Source organism: Erithacus rubecula, assembly GCF_903797595.1.
Source record: "Erithacus rubecula genome assembly, chromosome: 9".
NCBI lineage: Eukaryota > Metazoa > Chordata > Aves > Passeriformes > Muscicapidae > Erithacus > Erithacus rubecula.
In genome coordinates, this window is record NC_136660.1 from 16,303,705 (window position 1) to 16,326,998 (window position 23,294).

Consider the following 23,294-nt stretch of genomic DNA (forward strand, 5'->3'; position numbering starts at 1 on the left):
ATTCTGTACAGGAACAGATTTTAGCTCTATATCTTCTATGTAAATGTCCCCCCAAATACCCTTATAATTTGGGCACCCCATAAAAGAAGACACAGACCTATAATCAGCTAAAGCCATGCAAAGGCTAAAAAAGTTAGGTGAAAGGGGCCTTTGGGATCAACACAGATGTTTACTGATGGTAGATTTCATACATACAAGTTAAACTTGGAGACAGAACACCAAGTCCACTACCACATCTCCTCAGAGGCTTGGAACTTTGGATTTTATACATGACGTTGGCTGTACAGATTGCTCCACTGTTCACTTTTATGGCCTTCAGGGGTTTTATTCTCAATCCTGTCTTTGCCCATGGACGATAGGCCATGAGTTTTATCTGAAACCTCTCTAAAACAACAAGGATCTACTTTGGCAGACTTGGTGCCCTGGGGACAGGCTATAGCTGCCTTCATGTTTTCTTTGAGTAATTTTGAGGAAGTGTCAGTGCAAGGAACAGTTTATGAGTTTGCTGACAATACAGGAGTAATCAGCATTTCTATTGACAGTTAGCCTTTTGTAGAACAGTGTTTGTCCGTCACTTGGGAACCAAAATGAGCAGAGAATCCCTAGAGAATCATCAGGCGAGCATTTGGGATAAGGGGTAAATATTAGGGTGCACAATACAGGATTGAAGATGAAAAGATGGGGCTGTATATTGGGTCTGACTGGCAGGATACAAGCATATGGATTTGAATGGGGACCTTATAAATTAGTAGGTGTATGAGCAGATGGGTGGGGAATCAAAGGGGGGCCCATACAGCAGGGCTATAATGGTTAGGAAATTAGGTGTTGGGCACAGATAATGAGGTGGTTGTCACCAGCAGTGGAGATCTGGAGAATGGGCGTTGGGCATATCTAAAATTGCAAAAGTTGGGATGTGGGTGAACTGAAGTCGTCACAGGTACAGAGTTTAAGGTAAAAGGACTGAAGGCTAAGGGCTAGGGAACCAAGCAATTATCCCAGCCAATCCTGAATTTGTCCATCTCAGTCTCAGCTGTCCAGAGGGCAATCAGATGGGCCCACATGAAGCCCCACACTTTCCACCACACGGCGCAGTGAGAGCACAGCTGGGCTTGTTTTCTTTGTTTGCCAACCAGTGACATGGAAAACTTTTGTTGCCTCAGAGTGCTTTTTTTTTTTTTTTTTTTTTTTTTTGTCGACTGATGTATTTGGTAACTTTGTCAGATGTGACTTGTCCACACTGCTCCCCAGAGACAGGATTTGGGAAAGGAGGGGGAGGAGGAGGCGACCGGGTGGAGCTGGCATCCAATCCTCTCCAATACCATCATCCCATTGTAGTGCAAAACAGAAAGGAAACAAAACCCTAGAGTGAAAGAGGAGCATCAAACGTCAGAGGAACTCGTCTGCCATTCAGGTGGTGGGGAGAGATGGGACTTGGTGTTTTATTTTTGTAGGGTTTTTTAATTATTATTTTGGTTTTTTTGTTGGTTTTGTTTGCTTGGGTTTTTTAGAAAATTGGGGAATTTTTTTTGTTCCTTTTTACAGACCTTCATGACAAAGCATAAAAACACAGTTATATTTATATATCTATTTATATATTTCTTCATTTCGTCGGTTTGTTTGTAAGTGTTGCTCCATCCTCCTGTCTGAGCTGATTGTGTGTCACAGAAATTGTGGGTGTATGTGTGAGGGTCCTCCCAACTCTGGCCTGCAAAGTCACCACCCGTGAGGTGCAGCCAGCTCTGGGGGAATCCGTGCTGGAAAGTGGGGATGAGGTGCACAGAGAACCCCTCATGGGGCGCAGATCTTTACTTGGTCCTTTCTTCATTGCCAGGTCTCTATGCTGCCATCTCTGCTCTAGCCAGACCGTTCCCTCTGTCCTGGGAAACAGGGTGAGCATCACAGGTTACACGCACTCAAGAGTCCACCACAGAAGAGCATATCTTTGGGGAACAGTGTTTCACGAGCGGCACTCTCCCCATTTCCCTGGCCCTCACCGCTCCCAGAAGGGGTCCTGTAAGGCAATGGCCGCCAGCTGCATTGCTTCCCAGCCCCCTGGAGTCCTGGAAGGCAGGAGGGTTTGCACGGCAGAGCTGTCTGGGGTGGTGAGGGCTCCTGCAGGGGAGGCCGCTCGGCCGCAGGCTGATCCGGGCGTGGGGCAGGCCGGGGCGGAGGGCAGGGGAACCGGGGCCTCAGTCTCATGTGGTGAGCGCTTGGTCCGGCGCCTTGCTGGCGAAGAGGAAGGAACTGGACTGTGGGGAGGAATGGAGGAGGTCTCTTCACCCTTGGCAGGGGTGGAGGGAGGTGATCAGACAGGTACAATGTGGAGGCCTAAGCTGTCGCCCTGCAGTTTCATGTGGTTTCCATGGTAACTAGTGGCGGTCATAGGCAGCGGCAGCAGTGGGAGGTGCGGAGCCCCGGGATGTGGCACTATAATAATAAGGGGAACCTGAAAGTTAACACAGGAGAAGAATGGACTGGTTGAAAGGACAAACAGTAAACAAAACAAAACAAAAATAAAAACAAAAAAACCAAAACAAAACAAAAAACAGAAACAATCAAACTAAGAAAAGAAATAACGGACAACTGAAAACAAAAAGAAAGGTAGAAAGAAAGAAAGAAAAGCAAAAGAACCAAAAGAAGGACCTGAAGACCGAGCTCCTAATGGGATTAGGGAAAAGCTATCGGTGGAAGCCAATTGAGGGCCACGCCTCAGTCGATAGATGCTACTGTGGCCTCTGGATAGGACGCCCCTCTACAGGAAGGTGATCCTTTTGCATCCTCTGACAGTCAATAAGTAAGCCCATGAGCATTTGTGATGGTTTTGGCTAGGGTAGAGTTAGTTTTCTTCACTGTGGCTGGTAAGGGGCTGTGTTTTGCATTTGTGCTGAGCCCAGGGTTGATAATGCAGAGGTTTTGTTGTTATTGCTGAGCAGGGCTTACACAGAGCCAAGCGTTTTTTGCTTCTCACACTGCCATGCCAGGGAGGAGTCTGGGAGGAGACACAGCCAGGACAGATGACCTGAACGGCCAAAGGGATATTCCAGACCAGAAAACATCATGGTCACTGTGTGAATGGGGGAAGGAAAGAGAAAGGGCAGATGTCTGGAGTGACACTGTTTATCTTCCCAAGTAACCATTATGTGTGATGGGGCTCTGCTCTCCTGGAGATGGCTGAACACCTGCCTGCCCACGGGAATGAGTGAATTAATTCCCTGCTTTGCTTTGCTTGTGTGTGTGGCTTTTGCTTTCCCGATTAAACTGTCTTTATCTCAGCCGAGGAATTTTCTAGTTTTTATCTTTCCGATTCTCTCCCTGATCCTCCTGGTGGGGGAATGAATGAGTGGCTGCATGGGGCTTGGCTAATGCCTGCGGCAAAACCACAACAAACATTGCAGCACAAATATGCCACACCTGATCCGTAGCCACAAAGAAAGTGTCAGGGCCAGATGTTCTGAGTGTACCTGACAAAGGATAATGGGTCACTTTAAAACCAGGAGGGGAGAAATGAAACAAAATTACAGTGTTTTACTACTTGGGATTTGGGTCACATTTGGCATGAAAGCTCTTTAGATGGTTATCGAATGTGTGTTAAATAGTGATTGATTATTAAGGTCACATTTACTGAAGTTTAACAGCACTGGAATAAAATGTGCATCTATTATCCAGTTGTTAAACATCAGTAAATATATAGGTAATAATCACAACGGATTTATTTTACATATAATAAATCTCCTCCTATTCCCTTGCAAAGAAATGTTGTATTAGAAGTTAAAGTCTCGTAGGAGTTTTTTCCTCTCTGAGAAAAGCCCTGACAGCTTCTGACCATATCAGTGACTGGAGATGGATATATATCCCTGCAAGAGAACTCGGTAGAGAGGCTATTATAAATCTTGTGATGCAGCCTGTCTCCCACTCTAGACATTAGTCCAACTGGCCCAGTAGGAAGAAATTCTATAGGATTTAAAGATCTCCCAGGAATTGACTCTGGATTTAGCCTGGGAGAGAAGTGAATGCTTATCTGAATTTTTAACCAGGCCTTGAAAGTATGATGGTTGTGGCTTAAGAGTAGCAGAACTTAATTTAATGTTTGATATAAACTGGAATAAATTGTGCAATTCATGGAGAAGCCAGAACTGAACTGGAATTCTGTCTCATGAAAGAGGTATCAGCTACAGAACTGATACAAAACATGCATGAGGTATACACCCATATCAAACTGGACTGGAGAGTGAGGAAAAAGACCTCTCACCTGCCCAAATACTTGAAAACCCTCTTCAGAAACAAACGAAAAAACAAAGAAAAGAAAACAAAGAGACAAACAGAAGGAGCGCGAGGCTGGGGGCGTGCTGTGGGAAAGAGTACTCACTTAGTAGCGCAGGGTTGCTGAACCGCCAGGCCTCGTTGTAGGTCGTGTACTGAGGGTGGCTGTAGGGGTTCCCTGAGAACTCGCTCCCTGCAACAAACCAAGGACGGTGTGAAACACAGTTTGGAGTAAGGATTTACATCTGCTATTCCATCTGACCAGTGTTCATGCTGAATCGGTTTGCCAGCACGAAAACTGGTGTATGTGGCTTCCTTGTCTGGCTGAAATTCTTCCCTTCAAGTCTCTGCAGTGCCTGTTCAGTGCAAAGTTGCTTGCCCATACCATTAAGCATCACAAAACTGAACTTCTTCACAATCAAGGAATCAATTCAACTTCAATAATACAATAAATTATTGAAGTGGAGATTTTTTGTTTAATTTTTTTCCCCATATGGAAGCTTTTATGCACTTAATTGAAGGTTCTCCAGTAGTGTTGAGACAGTAGGCATGGAAAGTTGATGGAACAAGTTCACAAGAAACTGTTTGGAACTAGTTCTGCTGTTGATGGCAATATGTATTCTAAGTTTTTTTTTATTAAGGTACTGAGCATGATGGCATATTTGTGGAGAAGAGTATAATTCATTTTTGGAAATGTTCTGAGTTGACTGTCCTTAAATACAAAACAAAATGGAAAATACATAATCACTTTCTTTCTTACCCTGGATGATGGTATTAGAAAAGTGATTCATACATGATTAACCTCTGTTTTATGCTCAGTTAGCAAGTTACAGAGAAAACTTGCTTCATTTTAGCTCTGGAAAATATTTTTTTAATGATTAGCACTTTAGGTACTGTGCTGAATCTGAAAGACAAGTTGTGCTTGAGCTCCCCTTTTCACATTAGGAAAATGGGCCCAAACCAAAATAGTTCCAAGCTTTGTGATCTAGTAAGACTCTGAACCAAGATCTGAATGGCACAGAGTCTTCTAAAACATTCAGTTTTTTATTGTGCAGAAGGAGCTCAGTCTCTCTGTTTCTTAGAGGGCTGTGCAGGGTATTTGAACTGGTAACTGAAGGGGTACGGTGCTGTATTCAAAATAAACAAATCTCCCCAAACTTAAACATGTATCATTCTAGTATGGAAAATCACGGCATGATCTGATCATAAGCTCAATTTAATGTAGTAACAACAGACTGTGGACAATCAACCCCATCTGAAAGTCCTTATGTGCTTAAAAGGCAGTGGAAGAATAGAGTTGGTGTTAGCTTCTGGTCTGCCTGAAGGCAGAGGTGGAATTGTTACAACAAAAGTATTTTAAAAGCACCTAGCAGTTCCTGATAGATACCATGGAATAGGAAAAGAAGGTAATGCAGGATGGGATGTATGCCTGTGATACAATTACGAAAGAATGTCAATTAATTATAGCATAATCTCTGCAAATCTCCTCTCACTGGAGTGTTAAAGCCAAAACCACAGATTCTCAGATGGTGGTAATGAAGTCTGTTCAAGTTAGGGGATTTGTACTGCTTTAAACTTGGGGAGAATCTTTCCAGCGAGGTTTTTAGAGGTACTCTGAGTGACAACCAAAGTCAGTGCAAAATGAGTATGAACCAAACCCAATCATCATCCAAAGATATTTTAGTATAGTAGCTTTTAGTTTCAGCATAAAATCTCGTTTTGTGGGAGAGATCTTGCTAACTACTGTTTTCATGATAACAACTCAGCATAATTCCATAGCTAGAAACATGCTGCGTGGAAAATCTGACAACAGCTGGGAAGGAATAGGTGAAACCTGCAAAGATGATCATGCAATGTTCAGTCCAGATTTTTCTCTACTGAATTGACTTATCTGTGGAATATACTGGAATGAGTTTGCTTCCCGAAGAAGGAGAAAAAAAACCTATCCTCGTGAGAATTTCTGCTTTTGAAGTGCTTCATATGATGTAACCTCACTGCATGGAGAAGAATTGTTCTGATATTTCAAGACCTTTCTCTCACTCCCTGCTATAAAGTGTTTATAGTGTTGCTAAAGCACGGGTTAAGCACAGGAGAAAGAGCCACAGCTCTGGAGCGTGGGGAGGAGGGAGGGCAGCCACTGGAAACAGTGTTTATTGACGAGGAGTGAAAGCATGCATGCAGCAGGATAATGAGCTTTTGAGCTCAACTGTGACCAAGAGGAACTGAGCTATCGCCTTCCCCGATCACTAATGAAACAAGTGTAATTTCCTCATCAACATTGGATTCTGTTTAACGACTCCCTGCCGCTGCTGTCCCCAGCCCTCTGCAGGCTCCACACTGCTCTGTGTAAACTTCAGCTCCTCCAGTGGATGCTCACTTCACTAACACAGTTTGCAGAAACTTGACGTCCTGTCTGGGAAAGAGGAAGAATTGAGACAGGGATCAAAGGTATATTCTGTTGCCTTTGGAGGAAACTTCTCTCAGATATGTAGGTTATTGTAGCCCAATACCTGATTAATCTTTCTGAGAGTGACTAACCCCTGCTTTTCCAAGAGTGTGCTCAGGACCACTGGCTTTTGTCCATGTTTACAGCCCAGGACCTGAAGTTACAGGAAGGGCAAGTGCAGGAATCTTGTCACATCATCTGTATAAACCTCCAAGACATTTGCATTAGCTGGCCATGTTGCACGAATGCAGTGTTACAAGAGACAAGCTTTTCTCTAGACTATGTGAGTAGAAGTCTAGTGAAAGGTTGTCATGGGTAGAACATAGCAGCTTTGATTAGCATCAGTTAAATAATCTTCTCAGAAACAGTTTTCATTGGAAAATGCTGTCTCATTGAAATGGAAATATTTTGCTCGAGCTTGTCAGCTTCAATAGAGTTTTGGAAAGAAAAGTTCTGAAGTTATTGCAAATTGAAACAAAGTATTATGTTTCAACTTTCTTGTTTTGTTTCATTTTGCCTTTCTCATTTAATTTAATTTCCTTTCAATTCTTTCATTATTTTAATATGTCATGACATCTAGAACATGTAGATGTTATTGAAATGTTTCATCCTGATGTTTGCAAACTGAACGGTTGCAAGGTTCTGACTCCTCATACCAATGCAAGATGAAAACAAATATCAAGGAATCAGAATTTTGAATGGGTTAGAAGTGTGGTTTTTGAACTGTTTTGTGTTTAGCTCTGCACCTTTGTTAAGAGAAGACAGAGCCTCTTTCCCATGTTTTCTCACATCTGAACAATAGATTTGTTTGCATGTTAGTATGTTTCTTAAAGATACTTCTTGAGCAGTCATCTTGCCAGCTTCTTGTTTCCAGTGCAGTTAAAGCATTGGTCCCTGAACTTCCTTGGCCAGAGGGCACATAACAAACCATTGGCACCATTGCATTTAATTGTTCAAACTGGACTCCTAACAGAGGTTGCAAGTCAGCACAAAGGATTGATCTCAGGAGGCCTATATTCTGTGCAATCTGTGCTCAGGGAATCTTCACTATTTCTCAGCATCTGTATTTAAATCTTATTGGATTAGTCCTCTAATACAGAAACGATGAGGCATGAAGTGAGCCTAGCAGGTGGCAGGTTCAGAACAAATAAGGGATATAGTTTTCACAAAATATGTAATTTAGCTACAGAACTTCTTGCAAAGGTTTCTTTGCAAGGTTCCTATGTTAAAGGCTTATATGGCTTCAGGAGACATTTTTTACATTTGTAGAGGGAAAACCTATCAAGGGTTTAATATTAAATAGAAAAATACTAAGTCTGGCTTAGAAAATCTCATAGCTGCAACATGGAGACTGGGAGGTCTTCTGAGAAAATACCAATACATGCTTGCTCTGCTCTTACATCCTTCCTCATATTTCCCCTGGTGGCCCCTGATACAAAGTAGTGGCTGCAGAGATCTGCAGAGTGACCCATTAAAGCAAAGTCTTCTGTTTCTTCCCAGGAAGCCTCTTTATCTCCATCTTGTTGGCTTCAGTCACACTTGAAAACAGGAAGAAAAGGGCTTCCTGGCTGGGGCTGACCAGTGGGGTATGACTGAAACAGCCAGAACCTGATGCTCTGTTGAAAGATGCAGTAACTACTGCAGGATGCCCAAGCAGGCCACTGGAAAAACTCCCTCTGATTGAATGTTGACATCAGATTTAATGTGAAGATATCCATTTGACCAGAATAATTTTTTTTTTGTTTTTTACTTTAAATTATAACTTAACTCTGTTCCTTTTCTTTTGGGGAATATTTCTTGGGGTATTTTTGCATTTTTTGGTTGTTTTTTTTTTGTTTTGTTTTGGTTTGTTTTGGTTGGGTTTGGGTTTTTTTGGTTTTTTTTTTTTTTTGGGACACTACGGTTTCATATGCAGCCTCCAAGGAGCTGAGATACCCTATTCTTGGATAAGTGAGCCCTGATATTAGTAGTCTTAAAATTTTGTCCCAGTTTAGAAGTCAGTATCATCCTTGTCATGAGGACATTAAACTTAAGTAGCAATCACTCAACAGTTTCTACTCAAAGAGACAGCTATTTTGATATTATTAAGAATTTCTATATGCTGTGGCTTCCTATAAGGTTTGACCATAAATAATCTAAATATTGTCAACTAAATTTACCAGCTGTTATTGGGAGTAGTTGTATGGGGGTTGTTAATTGATTTTATATTGTCTTAGTGCTTGTCTGATTCTGGAATTAAACCACCTCCCTGAATAATTTAGAGTAGGACATACCCTAAAATGTGCCACTGGAACAGGTTGCCCAGAGTAATTGTGGATACCCAATCCCTGGAAGTTTTCATGGTCAGGCTGGATGGGGCTTTGCACAACCTGTGAAGATGTTCACCCATCACAAGGTGGTTGGAACTAAGTGACCTTTAAGTTCCTTTTCAACTCAGGCCATTGTGTGATTTGTCACTTAAAGATGTTAAGACTTTGACCTGAAAACATTTCCTCAGTTACATTTTCACTGTCCTCGCTGAAGTTAATGTTCATTTAGCTGGCTGTTCCAAGATCTGGATGAGGATAAGTTAGGCTTTGCACTTGTAAGACCTGGCAAATCATATGATAGTCATTTAAAAGCTTTCTGTCCTCAACTTTTTGCTGCCTCGGTTCTGGACTCATCTCTTCACAAGCAGAGTGGGTTGTGTACCTGCTCCTTAATCATCACAACTCACAAACATGGGCCATGAAAAGCAGAAATCAGTGGTAGAAGAGTTTTGAGTTCTGAGCTACCATGTCTGAGAAAAGAAAATCCTGCCTCTTAATTTATCTACTGGGGACAACTGTCATCAGAGGAGAGTGGGTAATAGAGCCTGAGGTAATAAATTCTTCAGTTGTCCTAGAGTAAATGGTCCTCTCTTCTTCCAAAAGAGTGGGAGAATCCATATGCTGACATAAGGTACTTGTCTAAAGCATTGTGTATCAAAGAAAGAATTTGTGTTTTGATGTAGGATTAGGTTGATAGTTTCTTGGATTGGAGGCACTGTTTTACAAACGGAATAGTTAAGTAATTGATTGTTAAGAGTGAATAGTTAGTTTCTCATGAAATGCTGTTAATTTCTTCTTAGTAAGTTTAGGCTATATAGACATTAGGTGTTCAAATACTGCAGGTATTAAATTACTGCTGATAATTTTCAGCTTGACGCCATGGTTTTAGACAGAAGGTGAGTTGTCACCCTTAGTTAGTGGATAGGTGAATATCTTGAGCCATGAGCAGTACATAATAATCTGCATGGGTCATTGGAAAATAATTACATTAGTTAATGAATACTAGGGTTAATTAATTACCAATTAATTGCCACAGGTTATAGCTAGCTAGCTACCCATAGCAGCAGTGAATCAGTTACTAGGGGGAAAGATACACATTACAAAAAGGGTTGTTAGCTACATTGGTTATAGGCACCTGATGGTTTCTTTATGAAAAGAATAGCTCTGCATGTCAGCAAAGCAATAGCCAAGTCAGCAGTGAGAGCTCTCACAAAGCTGGTAACCATTCAAACACGTGTGCACCATCACTGAGGGTTGGCAGCTGACTTACCAGGAACCATTCCTGCAAGAGTTGATGTTGGATAGCTGCCTTGTCCAGTTGGGGGAACATGGGGTGGGTAGCCAGGCAAGGTGGTGCTTGCCATATCACGACCTGGAAAGGGAGAGAATGAGGACAGGTGATCAATACAGATAAGATCTTTCCATTTGACTTGGTATCACCTCTTGTCCCACTGTCACACAACTTGATAAGCAGCTACTGCACAGCCTTCTCTAACATGACTTCTGCTCATCCACTGAAAATTCTGGGTGAAGGTTGGGGTGCTTTTGATCTCACACTGTAAGGATGGATGTTAAAAGTTGGCTTTGATGAGGCTCAAAAGAATTTGGTTTGTTTCATTGTAGATTTTGGATGTATTTTAACTAAATCAAAATGGCCCTGATCTGCTCAGAGAATGGCAGCATATTCATTGCCAGAGTAGCTGAGGTCCTGTCAATGTGCACTGGATGCAATTCCAAAACTGTGGTGATGTTGCTTTAGGGCATGATCAATGTGCAAGGCACTGGGAAGTGATCCAAGAGTTTTCTGTGTCTGTCTCTCTTCCCCCTTTTGCCATTCACCTGCTGATGGTTTTAGGCAAGTCACTTTACCTCTCTATGCTTCTTTTTTTGCTGCAAACTCTTTGGTGCAAGGGCTCACTTTTAGTACATTTGCACAGTGCTTAACATAAGACCAGTATTGGTTGGATTCCTTCCAGGTGCTGGTGTACTATATATAATAACAGGATCATGCAAATTAGCTTGAGTCTCACTTCATTTTTATCACAGGTACGAGTTTTTGTTTATAATTCTTGAAGTTGTGATTTCTTTTCACCACCAAAGAAGTAGAGAGGGGTGTGGACTGGGTGTATGATTGTAGTTTATTTTTCCTCTCTTAGGAAGTGCAGCTGGGGGCTTCTTGGATGATGCCAGAGGCATTTCCTCATTTGGACTGGTTAGCCTGAAAATGGGCCAGGCAGAAGGGCATTTGCTGTTAGTGCTTATTGCATTTAAATGAACTAAAATAATCTCAGAAGCTGCTGGGAGTTTCAGGCCAAAGCAAAACAAAACAAACAAAGAAAAACAAAACAAAACAAAAAGCTAAATAAATTAAGATAATCTTTCCCCCACAGCTGCTGAGAGATTTACAGTTCAACCTCCAACACTGCCTACTGAGATGTCAGCCTGTTCCAGGCATCAAAAGCCTTTCACATTCCCTAGGTGAACTGTAGCTCACCACGAAGTTTTTGCTATTTGTTGTTCTTTTTTTTTTTTTTTAATTTGTCTCTCCTGTCTGTTCTAACTGGAGGGCAAGAGTCTGATTGGCCTTCAGGAGTGACAGGTTAAGTACAACCCATTAACACCATTGGAGTCAGCCAAACCATGCTGGGACATGCCAGTGAAAGAAGAAGCAGTGTTGGTTTAACTCTACTACCAGCAGAATGATAACTGATAAAAGCAGGCCCTGGAACAAGCATGAACCTTGGTTGGGGAATCACAAATAATTAACAGTTACAAGGCAAAGCAAAAACTAATAAGCATGGAACATTAACCTGAAGGGAGGAAGTTTCTCTGGGATGAGGTAGGCTAAACCAGTGTCATTGCTTTCACAGGTCTTGAGTAAAGATTACTGAGGTGATTTACTCAAGAAAACAGAAATGCAAGTTCATTCTTTCTCCCTGAAGAGGTTCCTGATCAGTGGCTGATGTTCCTAGCTTATATCCTCTTAGACAACAGCTGAGCCATTTTCCAGCCACTCCCCAATACTGATAAAAATAAATACATAATGTATCAGGGATTAATATTCTACACCTTTTTACTCTTTTATCACCATCATTCCTTTAGTGATTTGTACCCTAATGTTAAACAGTATAAATAGCACCTAGTATATGTAGGGTTTTTTTTCTCACTTTGGTTTAAGGCATGACATTTTTATGCTTAAAATTCTTGTTCTTTTAGTTTAATTTATTGACTAGCCTGAGAAATAACAGCAAGTGATGAGTGAGAAAAAACTGTCACTGAAAATTAATTCATGTTGAGCTTTCATTCAGGTGGGATCACGTATACATTCACTCTGCTACTTGATGTGTGCACATATGCCCCTGTGTTTTTATTCAGACATGAGCGCACAGAGGTTGATGTTCAAAACTGAGCATGGAAAATTTGTTGGGAAGTGATCATCTCTCAAAATCCCAGTCTTGAAAAAGAAGATAACAAACAAGTACTGTATCAGCAATATCAGTATGATTCTCACAATGAAACCCTTAAAATGCTGTTACAAACAGACCCCTTCCACAACCTCGTCTCATTACAAACAGGTAGACAGGATTATTAAATTCTTGTACTGCAGGGCAAAGCTGGCTCATAACATACTTCCAACTGCAGCTATTCTTCCTCCTGCAAGAACCTTCTGAGTGAGAAACCACCTGAATTACTGTGACATTGTTTGCACTTTTTAATGCTTTGTCCCATGTCTGATTCCCTGTAAGAGTCCTAAGGCACATGCCTCTTGAGAAACACAGTGCCTTCTAGGCTAGAAGATGGTCATGCAGAACAGTATCCCCAGATATCTGTACTGTTGGAAAGAGTCAGGAGACTTCTTGGCTTAGGAAGTGCCCAGAACTCAGAGGCTCTTACTGGCTGCAGTAAGGTAAGACCCAGACAGTCTTATAAACACAAGTCTTCTCTGCTGCTACTTGCTGCTTTCCTACATTGAGGTTTAGAAATGCAAATCTCACGTAACAAGACAAAGGAAGGATATTAAGTCAAAAGAGAAAAATAATATAGAACATGAAAGTGGCAGAGGTAAGATATGTTTCTTGAGTATTAGGAACTTGTCTGCACTAAGACTTGTTTGTTCTAAAAAAGTTCAGATTACATCCTTTGAAAAATGGTCAGTGGTAACCCAAGATGATACCCACTATTTCACCCAAGTCATCCCTGAAATTCTGCAGCAGTGTTGCTTCTGTCACCTTTCTCAGGAGTTTCCCTTAGTACCTACCTGAAACTTGACCTTTCTCCTCATCTTTCCCTCCTGCCTGCTGCTCATAAACATTGCCATCTTCTGCAACCTATTCCTTAACTTCCGCTCTTCCCTTAAAGGCCACCTACCTCAGCTCTGTATTCCTTTAGCTGTAAAACACAACCTCTCACATGTTCTTCCTGCTCTTGACATTGAGACATGATGCTGGGTTTCTTAACTGCTTAGTCTGCTGTGTGAAGGCACCTGCTCACATTGACACTCCCAAGCCAGGTGACTCCAATCCTGCTCACAGCACAGCTCTGGCAGTGCTCACCAACTGCCTGTGTCTGACTCAACAGCTGAACCCGTGCTGAACAGCCCAGGCAGGCCTAGAGCTGGCTGGGATCCTCACTCTGCTGTCATATACCTTAGGCTAACACACCGTATTCTCAGGGGCATCCTGGCTATTGAGGCACAATGTTGCTGTTTGCATGTTTCTATACTAAATCCCAAACTCAATCCAGCTGGGACACCCAGTCACTTTTAGGTAGTTACAGCTTCTTTTCCTGTTTTATTCTAAAAATGAAGGACAGGTATGAAAGCTTGTTGATTCTTCATGGAGCTGAGAGCACATGCTGCAGATACAGACCTGGAACGCGGTTGCTCTGGTTCCCACTTGCACTCAAAGAGCTTGCAGCATTTACTGGCCTCCCCATCAGACGAAACTGAGCCCCTTGCCTACAGCATCCCCACTCGGTTTGTGGCCAAGGCCGGTTACCTGCTATCAGAGGCTGGCTGCTGGACTGCCCAAAGTGGGCACCATGATGAAGGAAGGCACTGTAGCAAGGCGTGGACGCATCGTCTGAAAGGGCCATGTGGAAGGGCTGAAGATCAGCCTGCCCAGAGCCGACCGGCGTGGTGGGGGTGAAAGGGGTGAGAGAGGCTCCATGAGGCTCTTGCTTTATACTGAGGGGAGAGGAGAGGTTTTCTGTGGTAGGGTAAGGGATGGACACAGACAGACAAAGGGAACAGGGGAAGGAAGAGGAGGGTGGGGAAGGGAGGAGAGGAAGAACAAAATGGGTAAATGAAAATGGAGTGGTTAAAATCTACAGGGAAATTAATTTTAAAACAAAAATAAAAAATAAAAAGGCTAGGAGTAGATCAGAGGAGCCAGTGCTGAGACAACAGCAGTAAATGTGCCTGGGGGCTAGGCTTGGACTGCAGGAATGCCTCTGCGGGGTAGCAGGAGATGAGGGGAAGGAGTGCAGTGGCAGAAGGGAGGAACGGGAGGCAAGAAGAGGAGAGGTGAGGGAGGGAACATGCAGGAGAGGGAAGACAGGAACAAGCATAGGATTGGGAAGAAGAATGCTCTGAAGCTTTTGTGCTCCCTTTCCTGCTTTTTTTTCTTGCTGGCCAAGGGCATATGAAGATGCTACACTTACACGGTTTGGCCCAAGGAATTGCACCACTTTTTCTCTTCAAACCCAAGGTAACCTTCCTCAGGAGAGTAGCCTTGCTATAAGCATCTATTAAACAGATTGCTGGGTGTAATGGCCAAAGCTTCTGAAGACAAATTTTATAAAAGCTTGATAAAAATGGTATAGCTGGAGTTTGAGGTTAAAATACAAATGTGACTGCAATTAATAGATGGATAGATAGATAGATGGATCAATCAATCGATCTTGTTCACAGTGACACATTTTGAAGGTTTAACCATAAAAGCAGTCAGGGCTGACTCTGATTGTTTCCAGAGTGTGGTTTTGCCAGATAGATACCTTGACAGAGAGATATAATGGAAGAGAGGAAATGTGGGGGACTAATAAAAGGTCTAATTTTCATTGTTGTGTCTATTGGGCCTCCATTTCTGATGTACAGATTTTCATAGGCACAATAGATTCAGTTTTGCAACTAGTCCTAACTTGGCTACCAAGTAGGATGTTTGAGAGTTGGAGAACTCTGTGACCTAAAGCATGGGTATGCCAGAACACCCACTTCTGTTTGGTCAGCAGTAATAGAGTCCTGTATTTGGACACCTGAAAGCAAAGCATGGATGATGTGATCAGATCCAATCCAAATTATCTAGCAAACCATCCATCCTCGGGTAAACAAATTCAAGCCAATAAATGAAAGCCATCTCTCTGCTGTAATGGCAACTATTGCCAATGGACTATGAAATAAGTTAGTTCTGGTGGTTTTGATTTGTACAGAGTAATAGAAATGTGACATATAATTAGGTAATAAATCTGACTTCATTAATGTAGAACTGGCTTAATTAACTTTAGGCACCTTGTTGCAAGGCTGTAGTGCTCACCTAGACAATAAAGGGCTGGGCAATTCCTCTCTGTGAATGCTGTTTATCCTGAGATATTTGTTTTCTAAAGATTTGTTACCTATCAAAAATCATCGTTTGCCATCTGTGTTCTCCTCCAAGTACTTCAGACATGGGTGGCCAGCAAAGGTCTCTCATCACCAAGACTTCTTTGCAGCAAAGATACATGCTCATGTTTCAATCAATTGGGAGGGATCAGTCCTCACCAAAAGGGATACACTTCTTCTTCATTTAGTTTACTAAGTGAGGTCACTGGTATGCTAAGGGAGGATCATGGTGTCTTTTCCCTTTTTTGCTAGGAAGCGCTGTCTGGTAAGGGCCTTTTGTGAAGAATATGGGGAATGGAAGTTGGAGTATCTTTGTTTTACAGTCAACAGAGTAGGCAGCACATAACACCCAGCTTCTGCTTTTTACAACCATACACTGTCCTACTATCCCACCAGTGAGCCTTCATGTGCCAGAGCCAATCTCTGTAGATCAAGAACCCGCCCAAGCAATTTTTCTCCTGCATCCTCTCTCATCAGATGGCAAGGAATGCACAGATTTACTTTCAGACCAAACAGACAGACTCACCACCAGCATTCTGGGAGTGCTTGAAGCCTTTATCCAAATGATGTTGATACAAGATAATTTGGATGAACAGACCTATCTGTAGGCAGAGGGCCAAAAGTTCCCTGGGCTTTCACAGGCTGCAAGTGGAGTAATATTTTTCAAGGAAGCCATTTAACATTGATATGTAAATAAACTGGGGACACTTCTGTCCAAGGCATTTTCCATACTCCTTTTTCAACTCTCTTTATAATACAGGAGACAGCAGGTGTGGGGAGTTGCTGAGGAGGAAAGGGCAGAGAATAAGGTGGACATGGAAGCGTGGGTGGGCAGAAGCAAGAGGTGCTATGGGCAGGGTTAATCCTGTTTGCACAGCCCCCAGGCACGTTGGGTTTCCTAGTCTTTCCCCTGCTTTATTTCTCTTTTAAAGCATGGAATTTTCAGCTATAATCCTTCCTAAAGCACAGCATTTTTCAGGTGCTCTGTGTAAGTGAAACCATAATCTCTGGTAAAACAGACCGCTTAAGCTGCTGTAGCATTAGGCCAATCTGATCCAGCCCCTGGATTTCCGCTCTGCCCAGCCACCACTGAGAGGATTTCAGCCTGAAAGGCTGTATAAAGCCCTTGCAATGGAACAACAGTGCTAGGCCTTGCCTTGCAAAGCTGGGAAGGGTTAAGGGACCAGGAGCTATTTGTCCCAGTGTTGTGAGGCTGTTAAAGCCCCTGTCAGACTCACAGTGGAGATGAGCCCAGCCCTCTCTTGAACACATCAAGGCTTATGAAGAAAAATTCCTCGCACCTTACAGAGGCATCGCCACTTACTCAGTGTGTGGGGGGATAAAGAAGTCAACAGTAACATGGCAAAGAGACTTGAACACAATAATGCTAAACACTCCTCTCTAAGAATAGTGGAAAGGAGGCAAGGATAAGGTCAGACAGCAAATGATTGCACAACCAAAACTCAGACTTTTATGTGTCTATTTATCTGTCTATCTTTCTCTCTACACTCTGCAACTGCACAGACATAATTTATATCCCATATATCTTTACTGATAGATGGCATTTACCATTTTTTACTCCTTTGTTGTCCAACTCTCCACTGACTAAAAGCACCTGAATTCTGTCTCTGGTATAACTCCTGCCACTGCTATGCTGGAATAATTGCCCCAGCAGTGAATTATAGCTCCAAAGCATGCCACTGTATACAAAATCAATTGATTGATCTATCTATCCACCTGTGAATGGCACAGTCCCATTTTTTACTTTAACCAACTCAAACTTCACCTGCATCTTTTATGTTTTCAATTTTGATTTTCTCCATTCTCTAATTCTTTCATATTTGTGATGGAGGATTTGCCCCTGCCTATCCCAAGTCCCACTGCTTCCAGCAAGCTATGGAGCAGTGCCATTTTGGCTTGTCTGTGTTTTTGTTGGGAGTGTTCCTCAGTAAAGCTCTTTCAGTGAATCCCAAGGTATATCTTGCTCCTAAGTCTGGAATACCAACCTGTAATTAAATGACAGGGGAGTGGAATGAGTTTGTAACCCCTTTCCAAAGCAGCAGCAATCTATTCCTGCCCCAGTCTCATTTTTTCTTCTAAAAGGCAAACAGTATCCTTGTTTATAGGTGGCAAAAGAAAAAAATATCACCCACTGTGGGGGAAACTTGAAAGTCAGGGTGGGGATATAGCTGGAAACATAGCAGAGGGCAGCATTTTGTGAATTACCTACTCCTCTCTTTCTGACTGTACTTTCTGAGTTGCGGTTGTTTTTCTTCCATTCTAACCCTCTCCTCTGTTATTTTGGCGGAAGGCAGGAACTGGTGATCTCTAGCCTAAATTCCTACTGCGAATGAAGGGATTTTGGGCAGACAGAGTGAGAGGAAGATTCACAGCTTTGGATTCCTAGGGAGACTCATCTCAGCTTTTATCATGCTCTCTCCTGCTGAAGGGAAGGGAAGAGGGGTGGGTGGGGGTGGGTGGATGTTGGTTGCAGGACTAGATAAGCTGCTTGTTTTTCACTGCTGGCTTCCTGGGGGATAAGCTATCTGCATCCAGTGCTCCTTTTTCTTTATAGCACACAAAGAATACCAAGATTGCACATCCATGCATGAGGGATGCATTTACACACCTGCTCAACACTGCTTACCATCTTGACAAAGTTTCCCATTCTTTGTCTTTTCCTGAGGTCTCTATCAAATATTTGTATGACCCCAGTGCCCCACCCTTTACAGCACATATCCTTACAGCATCACTTAAGATCACTCTTTTGTCTGTGAGGAACTGAGCCCAGAGAAGAGTACTCAAGTTTGTGTAGGAACCCTGTGCCAAAATTGAATCTTATCTCAGGTATTTTGAATTCTATCCTTGTACCCACCTCTGAAACCTCTTTTTCTGTTTCATTGTGGTAACAGAATGGGAGTGGGTCCTCAGAACTCATGGACCGGGTGAGTTCGCACTACTGGCAGTGGAGTTACATAATTTTCTCCCATGCGGGAATCTTGCCTCCAATTCCAATAACCATACAAAAGAGCACAGGACTCACACAGCATATTGTTTGCTTTTGGTTACTGTCATATCAGAAGAACCACGTTTTCTATTCTTAGTTTCCTAGGTTTTCTGTTGTGAGAGCTTTTTATAAGCTGCACTGAAAATAAATACTCTTTTTTTTTTTTTTTTTTCTCTTCTCTGGTCATAACAGACTTTTACTAGAAGACCTTATAGGTATGCCAAGATTAACCTTCTTCTCATTATACCTTTCTTGTCTTCCTACTGACTGGAGAGTGAGCCTTGTGTGTTTATTTTCTCTTTCTGCATACATTCATCCATGTTCTTAGCCCATTACATTGTTAAGTACATGTTTAAAGAAACAACTTTGGACTGCATTCCCCTAAGGGTCAAAGCTGTTGTGACATCACATCCCATATCAACTTTTGTAATCTATTTGCTGTATTATTTTCATTAAACAGAATCCTATAAGCCTAGATTTTATGTCTGACCTGATCAACTGCTGCTTTCCAAGTAAGCTGACCTGCTAACTCTGTATGTTACTTTGAAGAGAAAATTTTATGCTCTTCATACAGAGTAAAACATGGAGTTTCCATGTAGACCTGTGATCTGAACTTACTCTTTGAAGCTACTTGAATACTGATAAATCACTTGAGAACTCCACTGAAGTGTATTTCATGTGGCTCTCAGTACGTTTGTTTAAACATGGAGCTGAAGAAGGAAGATATGCTTTGAAGTCCTGGGTGGAGGGGAGAAAGAAGTGCATGCAACTTGTGCATTTGACAGAGAAGATCAGTAGAGTTTATATTGCCCCCTTTCTTGAGTCCTAGCCCATTGATTTGGAAAGTTTTGCCTGTCTTGAAATGTAGCATGCACTTATTCCTTGTTGTTTTGTGACTTGAGAGTTACCTGTCAAACAAGATGCTTTTGAAATATATACTGGGTAATGCAACTAGAACCAGCTAGTTTGGTTTTTTTTTCACTCAGTCTTTATTATAGGTAACTCCAAGGTTTCATCATAATGGCATTTTACTGATCACAAGACAGGATAGATCTTCCTTGGTAGACCACAGCAGTTGTAAACTTAAAAAGATGGGACAAAGATTACTCTAAGCTCTCAATTTCTCTGAAAGACTGCAGCAGGCAATTTTGGTTGTACAAGAAGTGGGCCTGATTAAATCCAGTACAGCTGATGGACACCAAAAGTTAATAATGTCTGCTTTACTCAGGTATAAAGTCCTTGCTACACTGGGTAAATGTCTACATCATAAGAATTTTTATCAAAATTGTACTCATTGGATCCTTCATTTAACCTCAGAAGAAAAGGCAAAACTTGAATAGCTGGAAATACAATATAATACAATTATTTTGTCTGAAAAAGCCCCCTTTTGTCCAGCATCATAGAGTGTGTCAGCCTGCAATGCTGTCCTCTGCTGAAGAAAATTGGACTGGGAATGCCAATTCACTGCTATTGTCTTTATATGACATTATTTTCATTCACTGCTATTGTTCACTTAAATGCTAATTTAAGGAAAGCAAAGATATTATTTCTTTTGGGTCCTGTGTTCTTCAGTTGAATATGCCTCTAAAGCCCACCAACTGCTTTCTTCATCATCATAAACTTACTGTCAGTGAAAATTCCACTGAATGCATATAAATAGTTTGTGTGATTCCTTCCCCTCCACCCCCATTCCTGTCTGTTTCAGGGATCATTCATCTGACCATCTATCACTCTCAGCCATTTGGTCCCAGAGAAGAATAGTAACACCTTTTGCTTTTACAAATTCCTTGACTAGATAAGAAGATATTATCTCTGCTTAAGGAGGGGAAAAAGTTGATTAAACTTGCAGGTCCTGTGGTCTTCTGCTTTTGCCAGTTCCTCATTTTAAATATGAGAGGCTTGCTCACACAAAATTCTACCTTCATTTTAGTGAGGCAGAATAGCAAAACCTGGCAGCAGATGCATGAATGATTATCACATTCCATTTTCATGGCATTGGAGCATCCAGAGATGTGCCCAAGAGGATGTTTTGTTTGACTGCTGGTGACTGCAGCCATCCTGCTGGGCTGGGCCAGCATCTGTGGGATCTGCCATCACCAAAGACAACTTGGGCCCCTCAACAGTTTTTTTTAAAGTCAGATTAGTCAAGCCCTGGCCAGGGCCATTGCTTGTATCAGAGGCTAAAGTGGACTGAAGTAAGACAGGAATTTTTCACCAGTACAAACCAGGAAAAGGGGAAGGAAATACTTCCCTTCTCGCTGTAACATGGCAAGTACAACTGAATGTAATGCTCAGTTTTAGTAACGATTTGAAACAGCAATCTGGATCAACTTGTTTTACATTTCCACTGTGAGGTTGTTTTCTTAAGCTTGAATTTTATGGGAGGTAACAAATATTTTGACAAATATAAAATTCACCCTAAACATAGTCATTTCAGTTTTTGCCAAGTAGATGAACTGCATCATGTGCATATTTATTTAAGCAATTATGTTGTTTAATATAATTTGTCTTCACATATTATTACATGGCAAAATAGTGAACGATGAGTCCGTATTATTATTTTATTAGATTATTAACTTTTTACTTGTTATCTGTGTCAAGTTATATTTGGATGGAAATTAGAATTAAATTAAAAACAGTATTTGTAATTATTCATGCTAATTAAACAAAATGACCATAGGTTTCCTGACTTCCTAAATATATTAGAACAGAAAAAGCAAGATTTTCTTAGCAGGTTTTGCATTAAAAAAATATTAACTGGAGGAAAGGATAGCTATAAGGAGGAATTTGGACTGGTTTAAGAACACTATTTTGAAACTAATAGATGTCATCCTTTCATACTAACTCTAATTCACTTAATTTGATGAAAACAAATGTTTCTGCTTTTCCAAATCCTAGCTTGTTTCTTCGTTTTAAATGACCAGGTTGTTGAACTGAACAGAATTCTCTTCAGTTCACTTGCTAATCTGAAATGAAGCAAATAGTAACTTTTCACCTTGCAGAAGGTTAAAGTTCTCAAAGGCTTGTTCAGCATTTCAGAAAATTTTTCCAAGTGCCTAGCCAGTGATTTCTCCATGATTAGCATCACAGCTTTCCTGGAAACTTTCACAGAAATCAGATGCTGTTTGAGTACTACTTTTTTATGTCTCTCAGGCATAGCAAGTATACTTTTTTGTCAGTAATTCCAAATTTTTTTTACATACATTCTAAGTCCCCAGGACTCAGAATTTGCTTTGAAGACATCTCACTTCTTTGCATGACAATTCCAACAGCTGTTGGAAAGAGGTGTTTAAAGGTTGATCTTAACCTTTGTTCTCTTCTCAATTCTGTGGACATCCTTGTGCTTTTAAGACACTCCTATTGCTAGTGCCAAAATCTTGAGGTTCTTCTCCACTCACCTCTCAACCATTGAGAACCTACCTAGCTATTGAGTATGTCCCAAACTCAAAGCTCCATGGAAATGAGTGGATGAAAGAAAGCTATTGAGATTTTCTGTTTACCTTGCCTTGTACAGATTTATACTCATCTCCTTTTGCCTTCAATAAAAATGATTGAAGTAGAACAACTCTGTATAACAGAATTCTCTAACAGTGTTCAACTGCACATACTTGCCTTATCATGGTATGTTTGAGCTTGGATCTTTGCTTCTAGGAATTCTGATTGGTGTCCAAAGATATTGTCCAAGAAACTGAGAGGGCTCTACACAAATGCAGCTATGAAAGTCATGAAACATCAAGGCAAGATGTAGCTTGCCTGCTGGCCTGTGTGTGCAGAAAGAGGTGAGGTGGTCTCAAGCAACTCTTAAGAGCTTTCTCTCTCTGAATCTTCACAAGGAAGTTGAAATTTTCTGCAGTGTCTGTTCCATATGAAGGACAGCAGGGTATATTTCCTAGCCTAGTGTCCAACTAGTCCCTAAGTGACAACTCATTCATGGAAATTCCTTGCATATACTTAATAGGGAGAAATAAGGATGACCTGTCTGCTCCATAGTAAAAAATAAATGGTTTTGTTTACTTTTGGAGATTTGAATAATAAATGAGCCATCTAAGTTGTGTTAGTAGAATAATTGTCTAAAAGGGAGTGTTTGATATTGGCAGTACTTGGCAAGGCTGGGCTGTACATGGCTGTGGTGCTAAGCTGTGTCTTTGATTGCATGCCCAGGACTTTGAGGAAGGCTGCCTGGCACGTTGAAGAAGTGGATGCCTGTTTTGCAGCATTTCCACCTCTTCAGTTCCAAGAAGCCCCAAACAGATAAAGGGACTTTAGCAACACTGTTCCTTAACTATCTCACTACATTTCAAGATCTTAGGTAGCTACATATTTTTGAGGTTTTGATGGCTTTTGGAGGTGTGTAATCTGAGAATGGTGTGAGCTGAAAGAGCTTACTGATCATGAGCCAGAGAGAAGGACTTCTTAAGTCTTCAGAAAGGACAAGGATCTGGTGTCATAGAGCTATGGTGTGGAAAGACCTAGTGACACTTTATTCTGTCTGGGAAGACTAAGATGGGGAAACTTGCTTGTAGACTGAATGTCTAAATGTCACATTGTGAAGTGACTCTACACAGAATTTGTACCCTGAATGGGTAGATTTGTTTTACATTTGTTTCAGGTATCATCTAAATTCACAGACTGCCTGGGACAAAAGTATGAGGCATTTCAAGGATGATACCCTGGGAG

General features: G+C 41.6%; 1 protein-coding gene and 1 long non-coding RNA gene across 4 annotated transcripts in view; one reads left to right on the top strand and one right to left on the bottom strand.

Annotated features, from left to right (window-relative positions):
• Nucleotides 1-1,561: 1,561 nt before the first annotated feature.
• The window catches only part of PAX2 (paired box 2), an 84,671-nt gene continuing 62,938 nt past the window's right edge, over nt 1,562-23,294 (bottom strand). Inside the window, exons 8-11 of one of the 3 annotated variants that reach the window (XM_079313165.1) lie at nt 14,013-14,222; nt 10,286-10,387; nt 4,367-4,453; nt 1,562-2,446 (exon numbers count right to left, since the gene is read on the bottom strand). In XM_079313165.1, coding sequence (XP_079169291.1) covers nt 2,370-2,446; nt 4,367-4,453; nt 10,286-10,387; nt 14,013-14,222 — 476 coding nt within the window. In that variant the 3' untranslated portion in view covers nt 1,562-2,369. The remainder of the gene's footprint in view (nt 2,447-4,366; nt 4,454-10,285; nt 10,388-14,012; nt 14,223-23,294) is intronic. The other 2 variants (XM_079313163.1, XM_079313164.1) reach the window with 2 other exon arrangements.
• The window catches only part of LOC306805021, a 101,720-nt gene continuing 80,729 nt past the window's right edge, over nt 2,304-23,294 (top strand). The window contains exon 1 of the long non-coding RNA XR_013775089.1: nt 2,304-2,794. This is a non-coding gene — a long non-coding RNA (uncharacterized lncRNA). The remainder of the gene's footprint in view (nt 2,795-23,294) is intronic.